At 32.5% G+C, this 18,297-nt stretch overlaps 3 protein-coding genes across 3 annotated transcripts; 1 reads left to right on the top strand and 2 right to left on the bottom strand.

Annotated features, from left to right (window-relative positions):
- Positions 1–1,131: 1,131 nt before the first annotated feature.
- LOC124924137 (microtubule-associated protein 70-2-like) lies at positions 1,132–5,394 on the top strand. The gene is made up of 11 exons (XM_047464213.1): positions 1,132–1,412; positions 1,949–2,034; positions 2,140–2,205; positions 2,275–2,445; positions 2,600–2,770; positions 3,198–3,353; positions 3,448–3,594; positions 3,708–3,779; positions 4,163–4,675; positions 4,753–4,940; positions 5,037–5,394. The coding sequence occupies exons 1-11, from the start codon at positions 1,223–1,225 to the stop codon at positions 5,044–5,046; spliced, it is 1,770 nt and encodes a 589-aa protein (XP_047320169.1). The 5' UTR covers positions 1,132–1,222; the 3' UTR covers positions 5,047–5,394.
- LOC124924136 (sulfoquinovosidase-like) lies at positions 5,328–8,704 on the bottom strand. Its single transcript, XM_047464212.1, has 6 exons — positions 7,567–8,704; positions 7,113–7,484; positions 6,787–7,039; positions 6,296–6,687; positions 6,090–6,206; positions 5,328–6,005 (listed from the first exon to the last, which is right to left on the bottom strand). The coding sequence occupies exons 1-6, from the start codon at positions 8,695–8,697 to the stop codon at positions 5,670–5,672; spliced, it is 2,601 nt and encodes an 866-aa protein (XP_047320168.1). The 5' UTR covers positions 8,698–8,704; the 3' UTR covers positions 5,328–5,669.
- Positions 8,705–9,452: 748 nt separating this feature from the next.
- LOC124924043 (CDPK-related kinase 7-like) lies at positions 9,453–12,774 on the bottom strand. Its single transcript, XM_047464086.1, has 11 exons — positions 11,911–12,774; positions 11,703–11,833; positions 11,573–11,614; positions 11,397–11,505; positions 11,241–11,319; positions 10,860–11,156; positions 10,680–10,795; positions 10,490–10,597; positions 10,355–10,417; positions 10,001–10,168; positions 9,453–9,905 (listed from the first exon to the last, which is right to left on the bottom strand). Exons 1-11 carry the CDS (start codon positions 12,391–12,393, stop codon positions 9,768–9,770), a joined length of 1,734 nt encoding a protein of 577 aa, XP_047320042.1. The 5' UTR covers positions 12,394–12,774; the 3' UTR covers positions 9,453–9,767.
- Positions 12,775–18,297: the final 5,523 nt, after the last annotated feature.

The raw sequence follows: 18,297 nt of genomic DNA, 5'->3' as shown, positions 1-18,297 counted from the left end.
ACGACATTAGGTTAATTAAGAAGCACTTAATTCCCCAGTTTGGCAAAGGTCAAAGTGGTCCTCTTTTGTCTGCTGCCACAACAAAAATTAAAACGTTGAAAGCCCTTTTATTTATTTATCACACAATTTAATACAACACGTAATGTTGCTTTCTTGTAAAAAAAAAATTAAATCTTTATAGTTTTTGATAATTATATTTAAATAAGAAACTTCCAAAAGTGATTAATTTTGATAACGTATAACCAAGATAACATATTTCATCTGGTCTATAGTCCAATACATGTATTAATGTTTCATGTTCCATAATTAGAAATACTGTTGTTATCATTGTTTAGGTTATTTTTTAAAATGATATTTTTTTCAAAAAATGAGCCCATCACTTTACATTTAATAAAAATGATATTATTTTAATTTACATATATAATTTATTATGAAGTTTATTATAATAATTTAGTAACTTCTTTTAAATATTGTGAAATAATACAATATTAAATTTAAATAATTAAAAGAAGGACAAATATAGGCTTTGCACTAGACCTGATGAAACATTCTTTGCTGTCAGGACAAAATAAAAAAAATAAAAAGCAGTTGATATTTTAAATTGCTGGGACATAATTTCCATGATTCCAAATTCAGTCAGTGGTTAATTTTTTTATTTATTTTTTATCTTTTTGTGACTACTAGGGTTAAAAGTAAAAACTATTTTAGCTTATTTGTAATCAAAATTATAAAATAATTAATTCAAATTGAGTAAAACTTTTTCTCTCTTTACTGAAAAAGAGTAATAAAGTAATTAAAGACATGTATTGAATACTATTTTTTTTTGTAAAGTATAATTATGATAACCATTTGAAATGTTATTTTTTAAAATTTAAATAGATTTAAGTCAACCTAATAATAATAATAATAATAAATAAAGTAACGTTTTTTAAAATTAAATTAAAGAGAAAGTAGACAATGAATGCATTATTATAAATGCGATGTATTTATTTACTGTTGAATATACTGAGTGAGATTTAATAATCTTCAATTCATTAACATTAAAATCCCGCCTAAACGGCTAAACCCTTTTTGCTAATCCCTATGTTATAAATGGCACAAAACCCAACAACTGGGTTTCTCTTCTCTCTCTTCACGCTTCCCCTTTCTCTCTCCTCACTTTCTTCGAACTTGGAAATCTCATGAACACGAACTTGCATTGCCAAATACACACGCATCTGCCATGGCGACCAATCAAAAAAACTCTTACTGCAGCAACGGCGATGGAATGACCTCGTCGGCGTCGATGAAGTCCAGGAGGAAGTCGGCGACCGTCTCCCGACTGAACTCTGATGTCGATGACATCATCAACGTCTTGCACGGCTCCGATCCGGTCAGAATCGAGCTTAATCGTCTCGAGAATGATGTTCGAGGTCTTTATCGCCTTCTCCTTTTTCTTTTTTCTTTTTACTCATTTATGAAGAAGAACGTTTGCTCAACGCAACCACGGAATGAATTTCTTATTAACTTTCATTGACCTAATAAACGATTCGAAATCATCCAGCTTTTTTCATTCCTAGCGATTGATTGATTGATTAACTGTTTATCTTTGTTCTCTTAAAACACTCAATTTCATTGGGTATTTGTCACATTAGATCAAATCATCATGCTTGTTAAGAGTTCTCATCGGTGCTTTGCTTTCATACGCATACGATCTTTTCCTTTATGTGTGAGCAATGAAATAAGAAGATATTTGCTTCAGAACCTCATTAGTTGCGTTGTGCGTGTTGCTCTTTAGCTGCTCTCATTGCCCACAGCATCATGGTTATCTCTAATGGGACTCCTTGTAAATGTTGAGAACAAAACTGAATTGAGAATTGGGATACCTATTGGGAGATAACCAGATTGAAGCATTGAATTTCATTTATAGCCAATTAGATATCCACTACTTTATTTTATATGTTTGCAGATAAAGAAAGGGAACTGGGAGATGCTCAGGCAGAAATCAAGGCACTGAAGTACTCAGAACGCTTGAAAGAGAAGGCAGTTGAAGAAGTATGTTATTAAGTTATCAAGTTTCACACATTTGCCATCTGCATTACCTTTCTACTTAGAAGAATGGGTTGGAGTTGATTATTAAATTACTGATTCTGTATGTAGTTAACTGATGAGCTAAAGAAGGTGGATAAGAAACTGAAAGCATCCGAATTTCTGTTAGAAAGCAAGGTATGTTCTTTATATATTTCCTCCTACACTGCTTTCCGTGTTCTGACAGTGATGTGTTAAATATGCTAGAATCTAGAAATCAAGAAGATAAACGATGAGAAGAAATCTGCTTTAGCTGCACAGTTTGCAGCAGAGGGAACTCTAAGAAGAGTCCATGCTAATCAGAGAGATGATGAGATGCCCCCTATTGAGGCCATTATCACTCCACTCGAGGCAGAGCTGAGACTGACACGGTTGGAGGTAAATGCCAGTGTTTCTGAAATTGCTCCGTTGTTATTAGTTTTCTAAATATATATGTTCCCATTTCAACCTATCTGAAAAAAATCAATAATTTTGTTCTATTACTAATTGAATGTTGTTTTTCTTCACAGAATAATGTTTTGGTGTTTTATAGGTAGCGAAGTTGCAGGAAGACAACAGAGCACTGGATCGTCTAACCAAATCCAAGGAGGCTGCTCTACTGGAAGCTGAGAGAACTATTCAGATGGCTTTGGCAAAAGCAGCAATGGTTGATGATCTGCAGAATAAAAATCAAGATCTCTTGAAACAGATTGAAATTTGCCAGGTTTATATTTATTTCACATACTTTACAGTTAGAAGTCAGAAAAAGGCTAAAGAATGCTGATAAAACTAAAACTTAAGTGCTGAATACTGATTTTTTAAGTGCCAAATTAGTTGTTTCCAAAACATAAACGGTGAATAAACCAAATGAAAATATATGAATCTCAAGTATTTGATATGTATTAAGACTATTTTACCCTTATAGTTACGCAATTTGATTGATTTTTAGAAGTTATTAAGTTGTCTTTGTACGCTCTTACTATTTTATTGAGCTAAGTCATTCATAGCTTATCGAATTAAGTTAGATTTTTAGCTTAATATTTTTATCAAATTAAGTGTTTCTTAAATAACAGTTATGAAATGAACTTAATTCAAACACCACCTAAGATCATCATTTGCATATATATATAAATTATTCTTTTTATAATCAGGAGGAAAATAGAATATTAGACAAAATGCATCGCCAGAAAGTTGCAGAGGTTGAGGACCTTACACAAACTGTTCGTGAGCTTGAGGAGGCGGTTTTGGCTGGTGGGGCCGCTGCTAATGCCGTGCGAGACTACCAGAGAAAAGTTCAAGAAATGAACGTAAGTTATTGGTAGCACTTTGTTTTCTAATTGCTGTATGTTTCTTTGGAATCTCATACGATCTCCTGACTGTTGGTGCTTAAACTTGCTTTAGGATGAGAAAAGAATTCTGGACAGAGAACTTGCTCGAGCAAAAGTAAGTGCCAATAGGGTTGCAACTGTAGTTGCTAATGAATGGAAAGATTCAAATGATAAAGTCATGCCTGTAAAGCAATGGCTTGATGAACGGAGATTCTTTCAGGTTTGTTGTAATCCGTACTAAGTTTAACAAATTTTAAAATTTATTCTTATTTTTAATGTACAATTAGGTGTGTTCTGCCTGGGGCTAAAGTAGTAGGCATCCTGTATCTGTAGGGAGAAATGCAACAGCTTCGTGATAAACTAGCCGTAGCTGAACGAACAGCAAAGGCTGAAGCCCAATTAAAAGTAAGTCTATATATCTTTTAACTGGTATCAGATACTTCCATTTGTTCTTAACTCATGATGTGTTTTATAAAACTGAAATTAAGTGTTGAATTCTGCATTCTGGATTTTAAATGCCAAATTAGTTAAGTGTGTTGATAAATAAATGTACCGACGAACCAAATGAAAATATCTAAATTTTATTGATATAACCTGGAACTAATGCCAAAATAGTACCTAAAAAGACTATTTTATAAGTAATACATTTGGATTAATTTACAAGTGTTAATGTTGTCTTTGCAACTGATTTTAGATGTCAAATATCAAATAAGCACTTAATAATTTGGATGAAATAATAATTTGTGTTATGAAGCTAGCCTCAGTCTAAATTTTGATGTTTTTCCCAGGAAAAATACCTGCTTCGTTTTAAAGTTTTGGAAGAAAAGCTTAAGCCAACCCCTAACTGTGTTTCCCGTGCCCCCACCACCGAACGAAGAAGCATAAGCAATGGCAGAGCTCGTCGCCAGTCTATTGGTGGAGTTGAACTGTCCAGACAATCCTCTAACAGTAGTTTATTGAAAAGATCAAATTCACATTCTGGAAGTAGAACAAATGCTAGTAGCATTCTTCTAAAGCACGGAAACACATCGTCTATGTCTTTTGACGGTGGCAACAACAATTCAGCTGCAAAAGCACCAGAGAAAGTCGAGGACGAGCCTGCTTCTCTTGGGAATCAATTCAGAAGCAGTGACATGGGTTATTTCCGTGAGTCTATTGGGAATGATAACAGAATAAAAACCGACAACGAAGATTTTGTTTCTGGTATGTTATATGACATGTTGCAGAAAGAGGTTGTAACACTGCGTAAAGCTTGCCATGAGAAAGATCAGATCCTTAAGGATAAAGACGATGCAATCGAGGTCCTGCATAGTCTCTAGATTCATATACAATTGTTTTTGGATGCTGAGCGAATCTAAAACTAGTTTTGTTCGTGCAGATGCTGGCTAAGAAGGTAGAGACGCTAAATAAAGCTATGGAAGTGGAGGCAAAAAAGATGAGGAGGGAAATGACTGCAATGGGAAAGGAGATAACGTCAATGCGTATTACTAGCAAGGAGCAGGATCCAAGGGGACTGAGGAGTGGAGTTCGAGGCCAACAAAATGTCTCTCACTCACATTTAAGAAGGTGAACATTATTGTTGAACTATAACTTTATATTGTATTGTCACTATTAAAATTGCTGAACTCCATTGATTTCTGAACTTGGCTGATATTATTATAGGAACACATGAAATCTGGTGTGACAGACAATATACAGAGGATCAGGATCAATCATAAGAAAGAAAAAAGGGGCCATATATGTTAAAGCTCATATGTGCAGTGGATATAGGCTGAAATCATATGTAGGGATCACATCTCCTTTATTTAAGCTCTGTTTTGGCTTGTAAAACAACTTAAGTCGGTTTTCTTGGCTTGTATATTTGAATTTCTAATGACACAAGGCGGTTCTTATTGTATTTGTGCATTTTGTTTGGGTGTGATCCTTCGGGTCTTATGCCCAGCCAATATACAAAAAAAAAAAAATATTGAGCTGCTTTCTTTATTAATATGCTTTTGACATGTTCAGAATATGTGAAGAATATCCCATCTTGTATCAGGAATATTCTTATGATCCAACTTCCTTAAAAAACATATCAGAAATCATTCTTTCATCTTCATGAAGGTCAGTATTCCATCCATCTTTCTTCAATTGCTTTTGTGGCTTCAATTTTAAAAGTGGTTGGTTGTTTTTTTTATCATTCTTCAATTGCTTTTGTAAGCCATCATACTGTATTATTTTATACAAAATGTGTGCATCTGTTGCATTTTCTTGCTTAATCTTTAGAATCTTTATGTACAGGAGTATTAATCTATCTCAGAGAAGAGAGAATTGTGTTAGGTTCTTAAGAAAGGTTTGTCCAACATAGGAGTCAACCTTAACAAATACAGCTGGGTAGCCTAAGGAGGCTTCTACCCATTCTTCAGACCCTGGTTTAGTATATAGTTCCCCTGTCCAAATATGTTTCCATGTACAAGTTTCATCTAATGGGAAATAAACCTTAACCCTCTTCTTGCCTTTGTCAAGAACCGGTGCAACCAAGATCTCTTCCCCCACTAGGAACTGTTGATAGGTCAGTTGCTGCACCCTTTCTTCATTTGGATAGTGAAGGAAGAGATGCCTGCAAACTGGCAACCCTTTTCGAGCTGCTTCCTGTTTTGTCAAAGAGTCTCATTTCAGTTCGATTAGAAACTGCAGCGAAAAGAAAAGAAACTGGAGATGGGAATTTTCTTTTACCTCGATTAGTTGAGCTCTGTAAAACTCCCAAGCCTTGTAAACTTTTGCAAATCGTGCAAAGTGTGATATCGTCTTATCGTTTGTGTAGAACTGGCTGTTGCTGCCTGGTCTGTTCCCCTGGATGCAAAATAAGATTATTATGTTTTTCCAGTCAAAATTCTTCCAACTTGAGTTGGAGTTTTTTAATTATTATTATTATTGCTTACTTCATGGGTGCGGAAAACTGTTGTGAAGGCGCTCAATTCCATCCACCGAAGTAGAAGTTCCTCACTTCTTCGATATTTCAAGAACGGTAAGTCGACTGCACAATAGCCTCCGATATCACTGTGATTAAAGGCATAACCTGAAATTCCGCTGCTCAGAAGGCCCACGACTGCACTCTTGATCCCGTCGTTAGCTTGCCAACTCACCATTTGGTCACCTTCCCATAACAACATCCCCCACCTTGGGCTGTTTGTGAAACCAGCCCTCATGAAGAAAACCAAGCCGTCGTCATCATCCTTACCCTCGTTCTCAATTTTCCATTCCTCCACAAATTCTCGGTTAATTTTCGCCCATAGTTCTGGGTACCTGTTATGGGCGGATATCGGGTCTTCACCTAAGATCAATAAATAACTTAGTTAGTCTGTTGTGTTGCTGTGCTAGTCTCCTCCAGAGAATAAACCCCGAGTGTGAAGACAAAAAATATGGAACGGACCTGAATAGAGACAGGCATCCACGGGCAGGCCTTCCCCAAAATCAGCCATCCATCCTCGAACGCCTTCATCCACCATATCGTGTAGAATCTTCTTGAACCAACTAGAAGTTTGCGGGTGTGTCAAGTCGAGCATGCCCACATCAAAAGCTGTATTGGGAACCATGTAGGATTCTCCATTCTCATCTTTCACCAAAATATCCAAACTCTTTGCTTCTTCAAATAGGTTTCTTTTCCAATTCGGCTTATCATCCATCTGCATCAAAACCTCAGTCAAATCAAAGCAAATGTTAATGAAAAAACACTTAGGTGGTTAGTTAGCTGTTTACCTGAGCTAAACACGGGTTACAATAAGTCATCATTTTGATACCATGTTCATTAAGATCTCCGATCAATCGCTGCCATCCTTCATACCTTACCATATCAACTTCCCAATTCCACCATAATTGAGAACCAATCACAGTCTTCCTCTGCCCTACCCAATCCTGTAACCAGAAAGCCGAAATGGGAATTTCGTGTAACTGCAGTTTACTCCATGCCTGTCGAACCAACTCCGTTCCTCCCTGCATGCCGACGATGGCCCCAGAAGTAATCCAGGCAGGAAGGCGAGGTGGCCTCCCTATGGCTTCTGTGAAGTTCTCAATCAGCTCCAATGGTGATTCACCGTTCAAGATCCTTCCTTCAATCGAGTTACCGTGCATCTGAATAGGTTTCCATATGTAGAAACAAAAAAATTAAGTCTCTGAACTAAATTTAGTTTCCAAATGGATATAATATTACTACCTGTATCTGTACTCTGTCGTGTCTTGTCAGATCAAAAACTGAATAATTGTATCCTTCAAGGTATAAAGATCGCATCTTTGATGTAATGTAGAACGGGGAAGGAGCATACGTCGTGCTCCAATCTCCCCCAGACCTGTAACTGATCAGATTGGCTGCGAAAGTGATGGGCTGATCGCCTCTTCCGATCCCCTGTTCTTGAACCAAAATAGGAACCCGTTTCCCTTTGAAGTTCATATGAGAGAATTGCTCTCCAAATCCATAGAACTTTTCGTCCTTCTCACTAACATATGTGAGACAAACCCTGTTAAATTCAGGCCACACTTTCTTCTTTTTCTTCGAGTTGGTCATCAGATTTAGACTCTCCTCCGACGATGATCTTCGTTGTTTCCCATTCCACCACCACCCGTGGCGACGCATTCTCTTCAATTTCCACGGAAAAAAGTTGGAAACAGTACTGATTCGGAAATCTGGCTTTCCAAGCTTTACATGGAAACCAAGTTGATTGCTGTTCTTCCCCTTTTGTTCAAAGAACAACCAATACCTAGCTGAAACTGAGGTTTTTCTCTCCTCGTGTTCATCAGAAAACTGAATCTGCTTCTTCTTGTTCTTCTTATTCAAAGTGAAAACTTTACCTGTTATGACTAAAACAGGGAATCGAGAATTCTTGTGATCTATACCCGAATACCCAAATAAAAAGTTTGGATCATCTGACGTATCATGAATCATCATTATATCGTCGATGGTTTGATGATCACAGACCAAATGAAGCTTTCTGTCTCTGACAAGGAACGATCCTCTGCTTTCTTCTACCTCTGTTTCGGAAATGGCTGCGTTTATAAAGGCTCGACCGGGGACAGTTGACCAGAGGATTTTGGAGGGATGAGATCGGTGTGAAACAGAGAGGTATCCGCCGCCGCCGCCGCCGCCTCCGACATTGTTGGATGATGTCGTACATGTTAAGTGAAAATCGTTTCCAATAGGATAGTTTTGGATGTTTGAAGGGTTGTTGTCGAGAGATTGGAGATTGAATTTTAAGGTTCCTTGGATGAAAGGGAGAGAAGATGGGGCAGAAGGGAATGGGTTGTTAAGATGCTTATGGTGCTTTTTCGTGATCTTCATCAAGTTCGCCATAAATGTCTATTTTTGGGAGAGATGTATAAATAAACTAACTTGGTTCTTAAACCAAACAAGGCCTTGCAAGATTGTTGGAATGAATCATAGGATCTTCTTCTTAATATTGGGATCATGATGTATATGTAAAATAAGAGGAAAGCTTGAATAATGACCGAAATACCCTCGTCATCTTACCAACTTCTCTATATCAGAGGGGTAAAACAGTAAAACAGCTTACCAAGGTCTGAATCTGCTGCAGATTCTTCCTCCAATGGTCGGTCAGAGTTGTCAACCAGGGGATTATAGAAAAGTAGTCATAAATTTACTAATGAAACTTATTATTAATGTTATTAAGTAGAATCTTCTAATACATATTATAATTTCAAATAAATTATTAAATTTTTGCATGCTAATTAATTAATTAAGTTATTATATTATTGATAGATGAATGTGGTCGTAATGTTGATGAAAATACATAATTGGGGACGGGGAAGAGTCTTAATTTGGCAATTGAATATGTCCAGTTTCAGGGCAACATTCATTCTTCCTCACTATAAACATGTTGCCTTCATTTCTTGTTAATTGTCGAGGATATATTTTCTTAATTAAACTGTTTTACATTTTACTATGTAAAAAATTATGCAATAAACTAATGCATCACTAAAAAGATAGCAAAAGTGCAAAAAGGGTTGAAATTCATTGACTGTGGAAAGTAAAATGCTTTAAAAATGGATATACAGAGACTTTATATAGAATAAAAACCCAAAAGTCTGAAGAAAATTCATATATTATTGTTATTATTATTTATTACTATTACTATATTATAATAATACATAAATTTTTCAAGAAAATGGATAAACAAAGAAGCTTTATTGCATAAACTCTGGCCAAATTACTTTAGCAGAACATGATAGGAGAAAATTCAAAATATTAACTAACTCCGAGCAGAAGCATCTTTGAGCCTGTGCTCTCTATCTATCACCATTTTCGGATTCGAAAGACATTTTGAAATCGACGGAGAGATATTTGTCATCCAGACTTTTGAGGAGGACTAGGAGTTGACGTTAACGAAATTATTTGATTTGAGTTCAAGCCTTCAAGAAAGAGCGGGCTGAAAGCCCGTGAAGAAGTCTGACAAATCCCAAGAAACTCAGCTTTCCGTCTGAGTGTCGTATCCAATCCTGGAGAACTACATGAATTGGAACCGACGGGCTAAGCCCAAGCTCCTGCATGCCAAAATAACAAAAAAAAACATATTGACCAATTGGGACCTTGATTCATTGATTAAATAACTAACTAACTGCTCCTAAAAAACACTTACAGAGGCGAGTTCTTCAATCATAATTGGTCTGTTCCCGTCCTTCTCAAAAAGATCGTATGCCTGCCTGGCATGTTGCTCCCACGTTTCCATTCCTTCAAGCTGATACACACTTATGGCCGCCCCACAAAACTCCTCGAAATCCATCTTTCTATACTGAAGATTACTCACCTGTCACGCCATTTCAATTATTCCATTTGTAAGTTCATTTCATAACTAAAAAACTATTTTATCCTTGTAATAAGGTAATTAAAATTAATTTTTTGGGTTAAAGTTGTCTTTTAGACACCCCTACTTTATTACCCAAGTTATAAGTTCATATAAATATGACAACATAATCTAACAAACAACTCTTACCATAACCGCATAATCTAAAACCCTCGAATCCTTCATAGCCTCGGTTGCGTTCTTCATTCCAGCCTGCTTAGTAGTATCAGCAGCATAAGAAAACTATAAAATGACAGTTGAAGGAAGTGAAAACAAAAGGCTAACCGTTCTGAAGTTTTGCATGGAGATTGAACCGGTCTTGTTTGGCCCTAACAAATTGAACTGTTCCCGAAGATAAGCCAACTGAGGTATCGTTAGCGTCTTGGCAAGGGCCTGTCATAGTATCGAAATGAAACTAAGAGTACCCGACAAGGAAAGTGATTATTTTCTCAATATGGAAACTGAATAACCATACCCCTAATGCAGCTTTTCGTAGAGAGGACGAACATACATAAGCTTTAACAAGCTTGTATATAATCATATCCAATGGAATCTTCAAATCTTGTTGATTTCCTACCAGCCACGGATGACCTAAACGCGAAAAAGATCAGCCCATGTTCTTACATTTTGTTCTGAAAAAATGGAAAGAACTTACATAGAGCTTGGGCAGCGGTTAGTCTCTTGCGATAGTCCTTGTTTAACAATCTTTTAACAAAATCAACTGCTTCCGAAGATAAAGAAGGCCAAGGGGATTCGTCGAAACTTGGGTCGGCTTTAAGAACTGATCGAAAGATCCCCGATTCTGTTCTGGACCAAAAAGGTCTGCTCCCGCACAGAAGAATGTAAGCAATCACACCAATACTCCACATATCTGCTTCTGTACCGTATGATCTGTGAAGAACTTCGGGAGCAACATAATATGCACTTCCCACAATATCGTTTAGCCTTTCATCTATTATTATACAGAAACTAAGATTGTCAAATCTCTCGAGAAATCTACATTTCATTCATAAACAATCAAATGTTAATGTTTCACCTGGTTTTACATAATCTGAGAGTCCAAAATCAATGGCTTTAAGAGGTGAATTCTCGTCTTTCGACGTGAACAGAAAGTTCTGAAACGATAATAGTTTACATAATCAGAGAGTTTCTTAAGAATCTGATCGAATTTAGTTGTATTTTGATCGATTACCTCGGGTTTAAGATCGCGGTGTACAACACCCTGAAGATGGCAATAAGCAACTACGCTCAAAATCTGGATTAAAACAGCCTTGGCGTCTTCTTCAGAGTATTTTCCACCTCTGCAGAAGGAAATTCGGGAAATTTAAGGATGAATAAAACGTATAATGACAGGTTATGGTTTTTTACCTTGAGAGAATTCTATCCAATAATTCTCCTCCTTTGCATAACCTGAAAGACATCAAATTATTCATTCATTGTTCTTACCCTCTTGTTCTTATTTATTATGAGTTTAATTATGGGATATGGATTAACTTACTCCATTACAACATAAACGTTGTCATCATCCTCGTATGAATCAAAGAACTGGGCAAGGTTTCTGTGGCCAGTTAAGGCACTTAATATTTTAACTTCTCTTCTCACATCTTCAATGGCTATTACAGTCGTCATCTTCAAAGTTGATACAAGAAAAGATAATTTAAAACTGATTGATAGCTTGCAATCAAAATCTATGTGATCAATCAAACCTTTGATTTTGGGATGACCTTGACAGCAACTTCGTGTCCTTTTAAGGTTCCTTTCTTTCCTTTAGCAGAACAGGTGTAACCAAAATGACCCCTACCAACTTCTTCACCAATCTCATAATGGTTGATGAATTGCTTTGAGAAGCCAAAGTTCTTATCCAATCCAACCTCAATTTCATCTCCTTCTGGAATTGTGGCTTGATTAGGTTTAACCGATCCATGTCTCCTGGCTAACAATGCCTTTATGTGTTTTGCTGGAGAAGGAGGAGGAAATGGTCGTTTAAAGAAACGAAGAGGGGTTGATGTCACGCTACTGGAATTCGCCGGTGAATTCTTGAACCCACCGGGTAAAGGACTTGGACTGTAGAATGCGATATTTTGAGTTTGGGTATTGTAACCTGACCCGATTCCTCCGGCCGGAATTGATGGGTTGTTGTCTGACTGGTTTTCCCGGGATTCAATTGGTTTTCCATGACAGAGTCCCATGGAAATACAAAACCCAGATGGAAGGAAGGAAGGAAGGGGGGGGGTTCTACTTTCTATATCAGTTGATCAGAAAAACAGGATCAAGGGTTTTGAAGAAGGAGATAAGGACAGCTGAGAACTGAGTAGAAGAAGAAAGGCAACTGAAAACCCATCCATCAGATCAACAGCGCCGGAGGAGGGGGAATATCATGAAGAATCCGATGGTTTTAAGAAACTAGACAGAACAGAATAGGAACAAGGGTTAAGAACGGGGAGGTGAAGAGAGCATTAAAGGAAGAAAAAAGATGCTTAGGAGAGACTGCAAGAAAGGGGAAGAAGAAGAAAAAGATGAAGGAAAGGATGGAAGCCACAATCACTATTTTTTACTTCTATGCTTTTTCAAGTTTTTTTTTTTTTGGTTTGTTGAGGAAAAGCTTGTGTCTTTGAGGAAGAAGTGTATTTTAATGTAACAACTGTTGTTGTTAGTAGCATCAACAACAAATAATAATGGTGGTGGCCCGTGGGGTTCTGTTTGGATCCTTCCATCTTGTCCAATATAATCAGGAGCCTTTCTAATTCAATATCCAAACACACATTTTTATACTACATTTTATGGTTTTTTTTTTTATATGAAACTTACTTAATTGGCTTCTTATATGTTGATTAATGAACATAAAATTATTTAATTTAGAAGGTTAGTATGAATTAATAGTATTTTTGTCATAATCATTATTTTATTAATTCAATTCAAGACGGTTTTAGTATGAGGTGAAATCGAAAATTTTAATCTTAGGTAAGTCTTAATATTTGAAAAATTAAATATATCTATAAATATGAAATATCTAAGTAAAAAACAACCAATTTTTTTCTTTTAAGTAGATAAAAAAAAAATGATTTTCTATGCCAAATAAAATATATTAGAGTTTTTATTTTCAGTAAGAAAAAATTAATATAATGCGATAGGAATGATTCTTTTTTGAATTTAAGATATTTTTATTGAAAATTAAATATAATTATTAGTCAAATCATTCAATAATTTCTATACTAATAAATAATTACAAAAATGTGTCTTTATACAATGATGATTTTCAAGGTACATACTATGCAAATGATTTTTTAAATATGCTCCAAATTTATTATTTAATGCAGTAAATTAACATTATTCCCAATACTTGTACTTATTTCTTAAACGTTTTTTATCATATGAATTAAGGCAGTGGATTTAAATCAAAATAATCATATAACCATGAGTTCTTGCATTCTTTCTAAAATTTAGTTTATCATATATGGAAACTAGCATAGAAATTTTAAACTTGTTTGACATGGTTATTTGAATATTTTTGTTAAAATGTTGACTATGAAAAATTAGGTTATTTAAAATTAGAATATAATAGAATAAGAAAAGAGTATATGAAATAGTGTTTGTAATGACAATGGCAGTTAAGTTATAATATTATTAACTTTTATTTTTATCAAAATAAAAATAAAAATAAAAATTGATATGCCCACCTTATTGTCATTGGGTCCTTTTATGAGAGGTTTGCAATAAATGTGATCCACTAGAGGGGTTGAAATGTCTTAATCTCATAATGTTGGGGCCATATCTTTTTAGTGGACTAAGAAATGATTATTAATCTTTCTTTGTTTTGCTTAAGAGAATGGATTTCACCATTTTTATTATAATAACCTTCCAGTTCCAGCTAATAATTAATATTAGGCCACCAATTTAAAATTTCATTCTAACAACTCATTATTGTTTTTTTTTCTTCTTCTTCATGTTCCCTTAATGCCATGTATTATGGAATATATAAACCATTGAATATTCATTATGTTATGTGATGATAAAGCTCCATTATTGAAGTTTTAAGTATTTTTTGCTATATTAAATTGATAATGTATTAGCTAATTAATAATGTAGGAATCAATATGTATTATTTTAATAATTTATAGCTTTGACTGAGTCTCCTACTAAGAAAGAAAGAAATAGAGTATTTATCTAAATAAATTTTGATTGGTGATATCACTACTAATTAACAAATGTCACTGTATCATATGGATTACTATGAAGTTAAGCAGAATATATATATTGAATAAAATGCATAAGTTAATAATAGACTTTTGGGAGGAAGGTTATTGCAAAATATTATTATTAATGAAAATGATTTTTTATTCTTAATATTTAACTAAAATTAAATATTATTTTATCTTTATAATGAATAAATCATTTTAAACTGTTTTTTTATGATAATATATAATTCAGAGCTTCATTTTTAGGGTATTGAGATATAATTGAAAAACTTATAACTAAATATATATTTTTTAAGACTCATAGCTTACTTGCTAAACCATAAAAGATGTAAGTTAACTGATTAAACCGTTCAAATTGAATCGAAACCTCTCAAATCAAATCGAATCCATTATGGTTTCCTTTTAACAAAACCGATTCCAACGATTTGATTTGTCCGTTAATATTTAAATAAGAGTAATATATTATAACTATTAGGTTATATCACACCTTTAAACTAGCTAATAATAATAATGAGTGAATATTATAATGAGATAATATCATAAAGACTTATTAGTTATTAGTAGAAATAGTAGATAAATTTAATTTTATAATTGTTGACAATTTTTAGGGTAATGTTTAATAAAACAAATCTTAGTATTATATGCATTTATGTTTTCCAAAATGATGATAGTGGTTCATTAATTATATTCTTATTCATAATATTGTATTTGTTTGTGTCCAATATATATATATATATAGAGGCAGTGCATGTATCCACTAACGGGAGGGAATTCGAGAGGAAATGACGTAGTGACGCAATATTGGCTGAAAAAATAAAATATTTTTTATATTTTCTCTCATTTCTCACATTTTTTTGATAATGTTACGTTATTCCATTCCCAAATTTTCTATATATATTAACAAATTTGTTAATAGATAAACTGGTTTTTTAATCGTTCAATCTGAATAATGTAAAATTTAGTAAATCAATGTAACTGTTTGAATGTGCATTTGATCAATAAATCAATCAAACTGAACTGTTTACACCTTATTAAATAAGTTACACCCTTATTAAAGTATAAGAAGTTATGTCTTTTATCAGCGATTAATTTTATGATCATTTACATAAAAAAAAAAAAAAAGAAAAGAAAAAAGTATTTGTTTGTTATTTCTATTATTTTAATAAATTAGTACTAACTCTACTATTATAAATCTCATTTTTCTTTAAGATGTTTTTATTTATTTTAATGTACCTGATTTTTTTAAAAGCTTGTTCGGATTAAAGTATTTTTAAATAATTCGTGTTATTTAAAAAATAATGATTGTTGATAATTTTGAATAGATAAATATTTTTTTTAAAAAAAAAAACTTAAAATTATTAATATATAATAATATTTTAGTATTTTAGTAATTTGTTTTAATGAATTAAGTGTTGTAATGAATGAAACATAAGTAAAATGATAAGTAAAATGATGTTCGATTAGTTTGTGTAATTTAAATAAATCGAATAAACTTTAATTTAATTTAATTTTTTTTATTTTCTCCCCCACGTTTTTTTTTGTTGATAGGATCAATGACCATTATAATTTAATTATTATTTCATAAAAATAAATTAATTAATCATGTGTGGTTGATATGAAAATCTGAACTTACAACAAATGAACAGTGATCGAACTTTGCGAGATTAATCGTTTTGTGAGTTTGTCCCTTTTTAGTATCCCGCCTGACATGGCATTTTCATGTATTAATGGAATGGGTCACACTAATTGTTTGTATCTACTTGGCATATATCAAAATAAAGTGGGACATTTATTTTTCATATTTCATTGAATTTTATTTCAATATTGGAATATGTTATACATTTTTTTTTAAATTTGTTTATTGAGTTTTAAGAAGTTAGCACTACCCTCTCCATTTTAAGATAGATATTTTTAATGAAAATCGAACTCGAGAATTTTGAAATTTAATATGCTCTAATCATAGTTGATGTGATTATTTTTTAAAAAAATTATTGTACATCAAATCATAAACAGTGTGAAAAGTCAAAAAAGTTTATTCTAATGATATGATTAATGATCATTTAAATAATATTAGTTTTATAAATAGTGGATGTTAAGTCATTAAAAAGAAGTCTTATATAGTAAAACAATTAATAATTTAACATCATTAAAGGGACAAGATAAAACAAGTTTGTTCAACCAAGTTTGGTGGACAAAAAATATATAAAAATAGAAGGAGTGATTTAAACCTTTCTGTCAAGTTTGAGGGGCAATTTAAGTTTGACCATAATCCTTTACATCTTCGGCCTGTTTGATCTTGGGTTATTGAAAGTAAAAAAAAAATCTTATTTGATGTAAGAGTGGATTATTTATATATAAAAAATAATTAAAAAAATTCTTAGAATATAAATTTAAATATTAAAACAAATAAAGTAAAAAAGTATTTTGGCATGTAATTCTTGTTATATTTAATTTCATAACAAGTTATGGACTTTTATGTAGGGTGGACTAATAAGAAAAAGCTATTTCCTTTCAAAAATAAATATATACAAAAACATAACCAAATTAAGCTGAATAGAATTTTATATTTAAGATAAACTTAATAGTGTAGATAATTTTATAACTTTTTATTATTTTTTTTTTATAAATTTTGTTTTTTTCTGAAATATATGAAGATATATTTTTTTTTTTTTAACTTAAATTGTGTTTTATCATTTATGAATTAGATAACACATCATTTTAAATTTACAATAATATATTTAATTAATGTCTTTTTAGTAATTTTATTTTAAATATTTACCTTTATTTTTCTTCATTTGAGTGTATCAGTATAGATAAAATGTTAATCAATGTAGTAATGAAATCGCAGATAAAAAATTTACATACAAAATATACGAGAATTATAAATTTAATTCAACATCATAATTGATCTAATTATTAAAATGTTCAAAATTTTACATTTAAGACTAAGATTCGAATCACGAATTTTCAAAGTGAAAGTATTATAAAATTTAAATAACAATGATTTTTATATATGTGAGTTTGAATTTAATAGAGTTATATGTGAATTTGTAAATGATAATAATTGTGATATATGAGAGAACATATTTGATTGGATAATTGGATAATGTGTCGATAATACTTGTAGGTACCTAACCAAACGGCCAGACCCCCGAACTTCGAGGGGGTCTATGTGCCGCCGAAATGAGAAATTTATTTAAAAATAGACAACTTTCTTTATTTTTGTTTGTTTTTGTCTTCCTATAATCGTGTTTTCAAATAAATGATTTTCATGTACATTCATTTTATAAGGAAAAAGGAAGTTATTTTAAAATGAATTATTCTTCTCTACCTTTTGCTTTTCTATCTATCTTTTATCCCATCTTTATGAAAGTAAAGATTTCTAATGAATTATATTTCATATATTTGAAATTTAATATTTTCTGAAAAACCTATATATGTATATATTGACCCCATTTAACTTTTGTATTAAATTAAAATTAAAGATGTATCTACAAACTGTATAGGTTAAAAATTGGAAACAGACTTGTTGAACAAGAAGGAATATATTCTTATGGTTGTGGCAAAAATATAGAGAATATATTCTTATTTACACTTTGGATAAAATTTATCTCAAAAAGGAGATGATTTATTCATTTATAAAGAGAATATAAAAGTTAGAATCAAAAGTTTTAAATGATTGGCAAAAAAAAAAAAAAAAAAAATATCAAAAATTAATAAAAGGGATCAACATACATATTATTACATTAAATTTGAGAAAAATGACAGTATGAATTATATAAAAAATTTGATACATATTTTAGAAACGGTTTGTAGAAGGATATTATAAGAGAGATTCAACTATTCTTAAATCTCCTAATTCTGTTTTTAAAGTTGTCATACATTTTTTAATTATTT

This window comes from Impatiens glandulifera, chromosome 2 (assembly GCF_907164915.1).
Source record: "Impatiens glandulifera chromosome 2, dImpGla2.1, whole genome shotgun sequence".
Lineage (NCBI taxonomy): Eukaryota > Viridiplantae > Streptophyta > Magnoliopsida > Ericales > Balsaminaceae > Impatiens > Impatiens glandulifera.
Note: the sequence above shows the minus strand (reverse complement) of the source record. Positions and strands in the feature narration are given on the sequence as shown.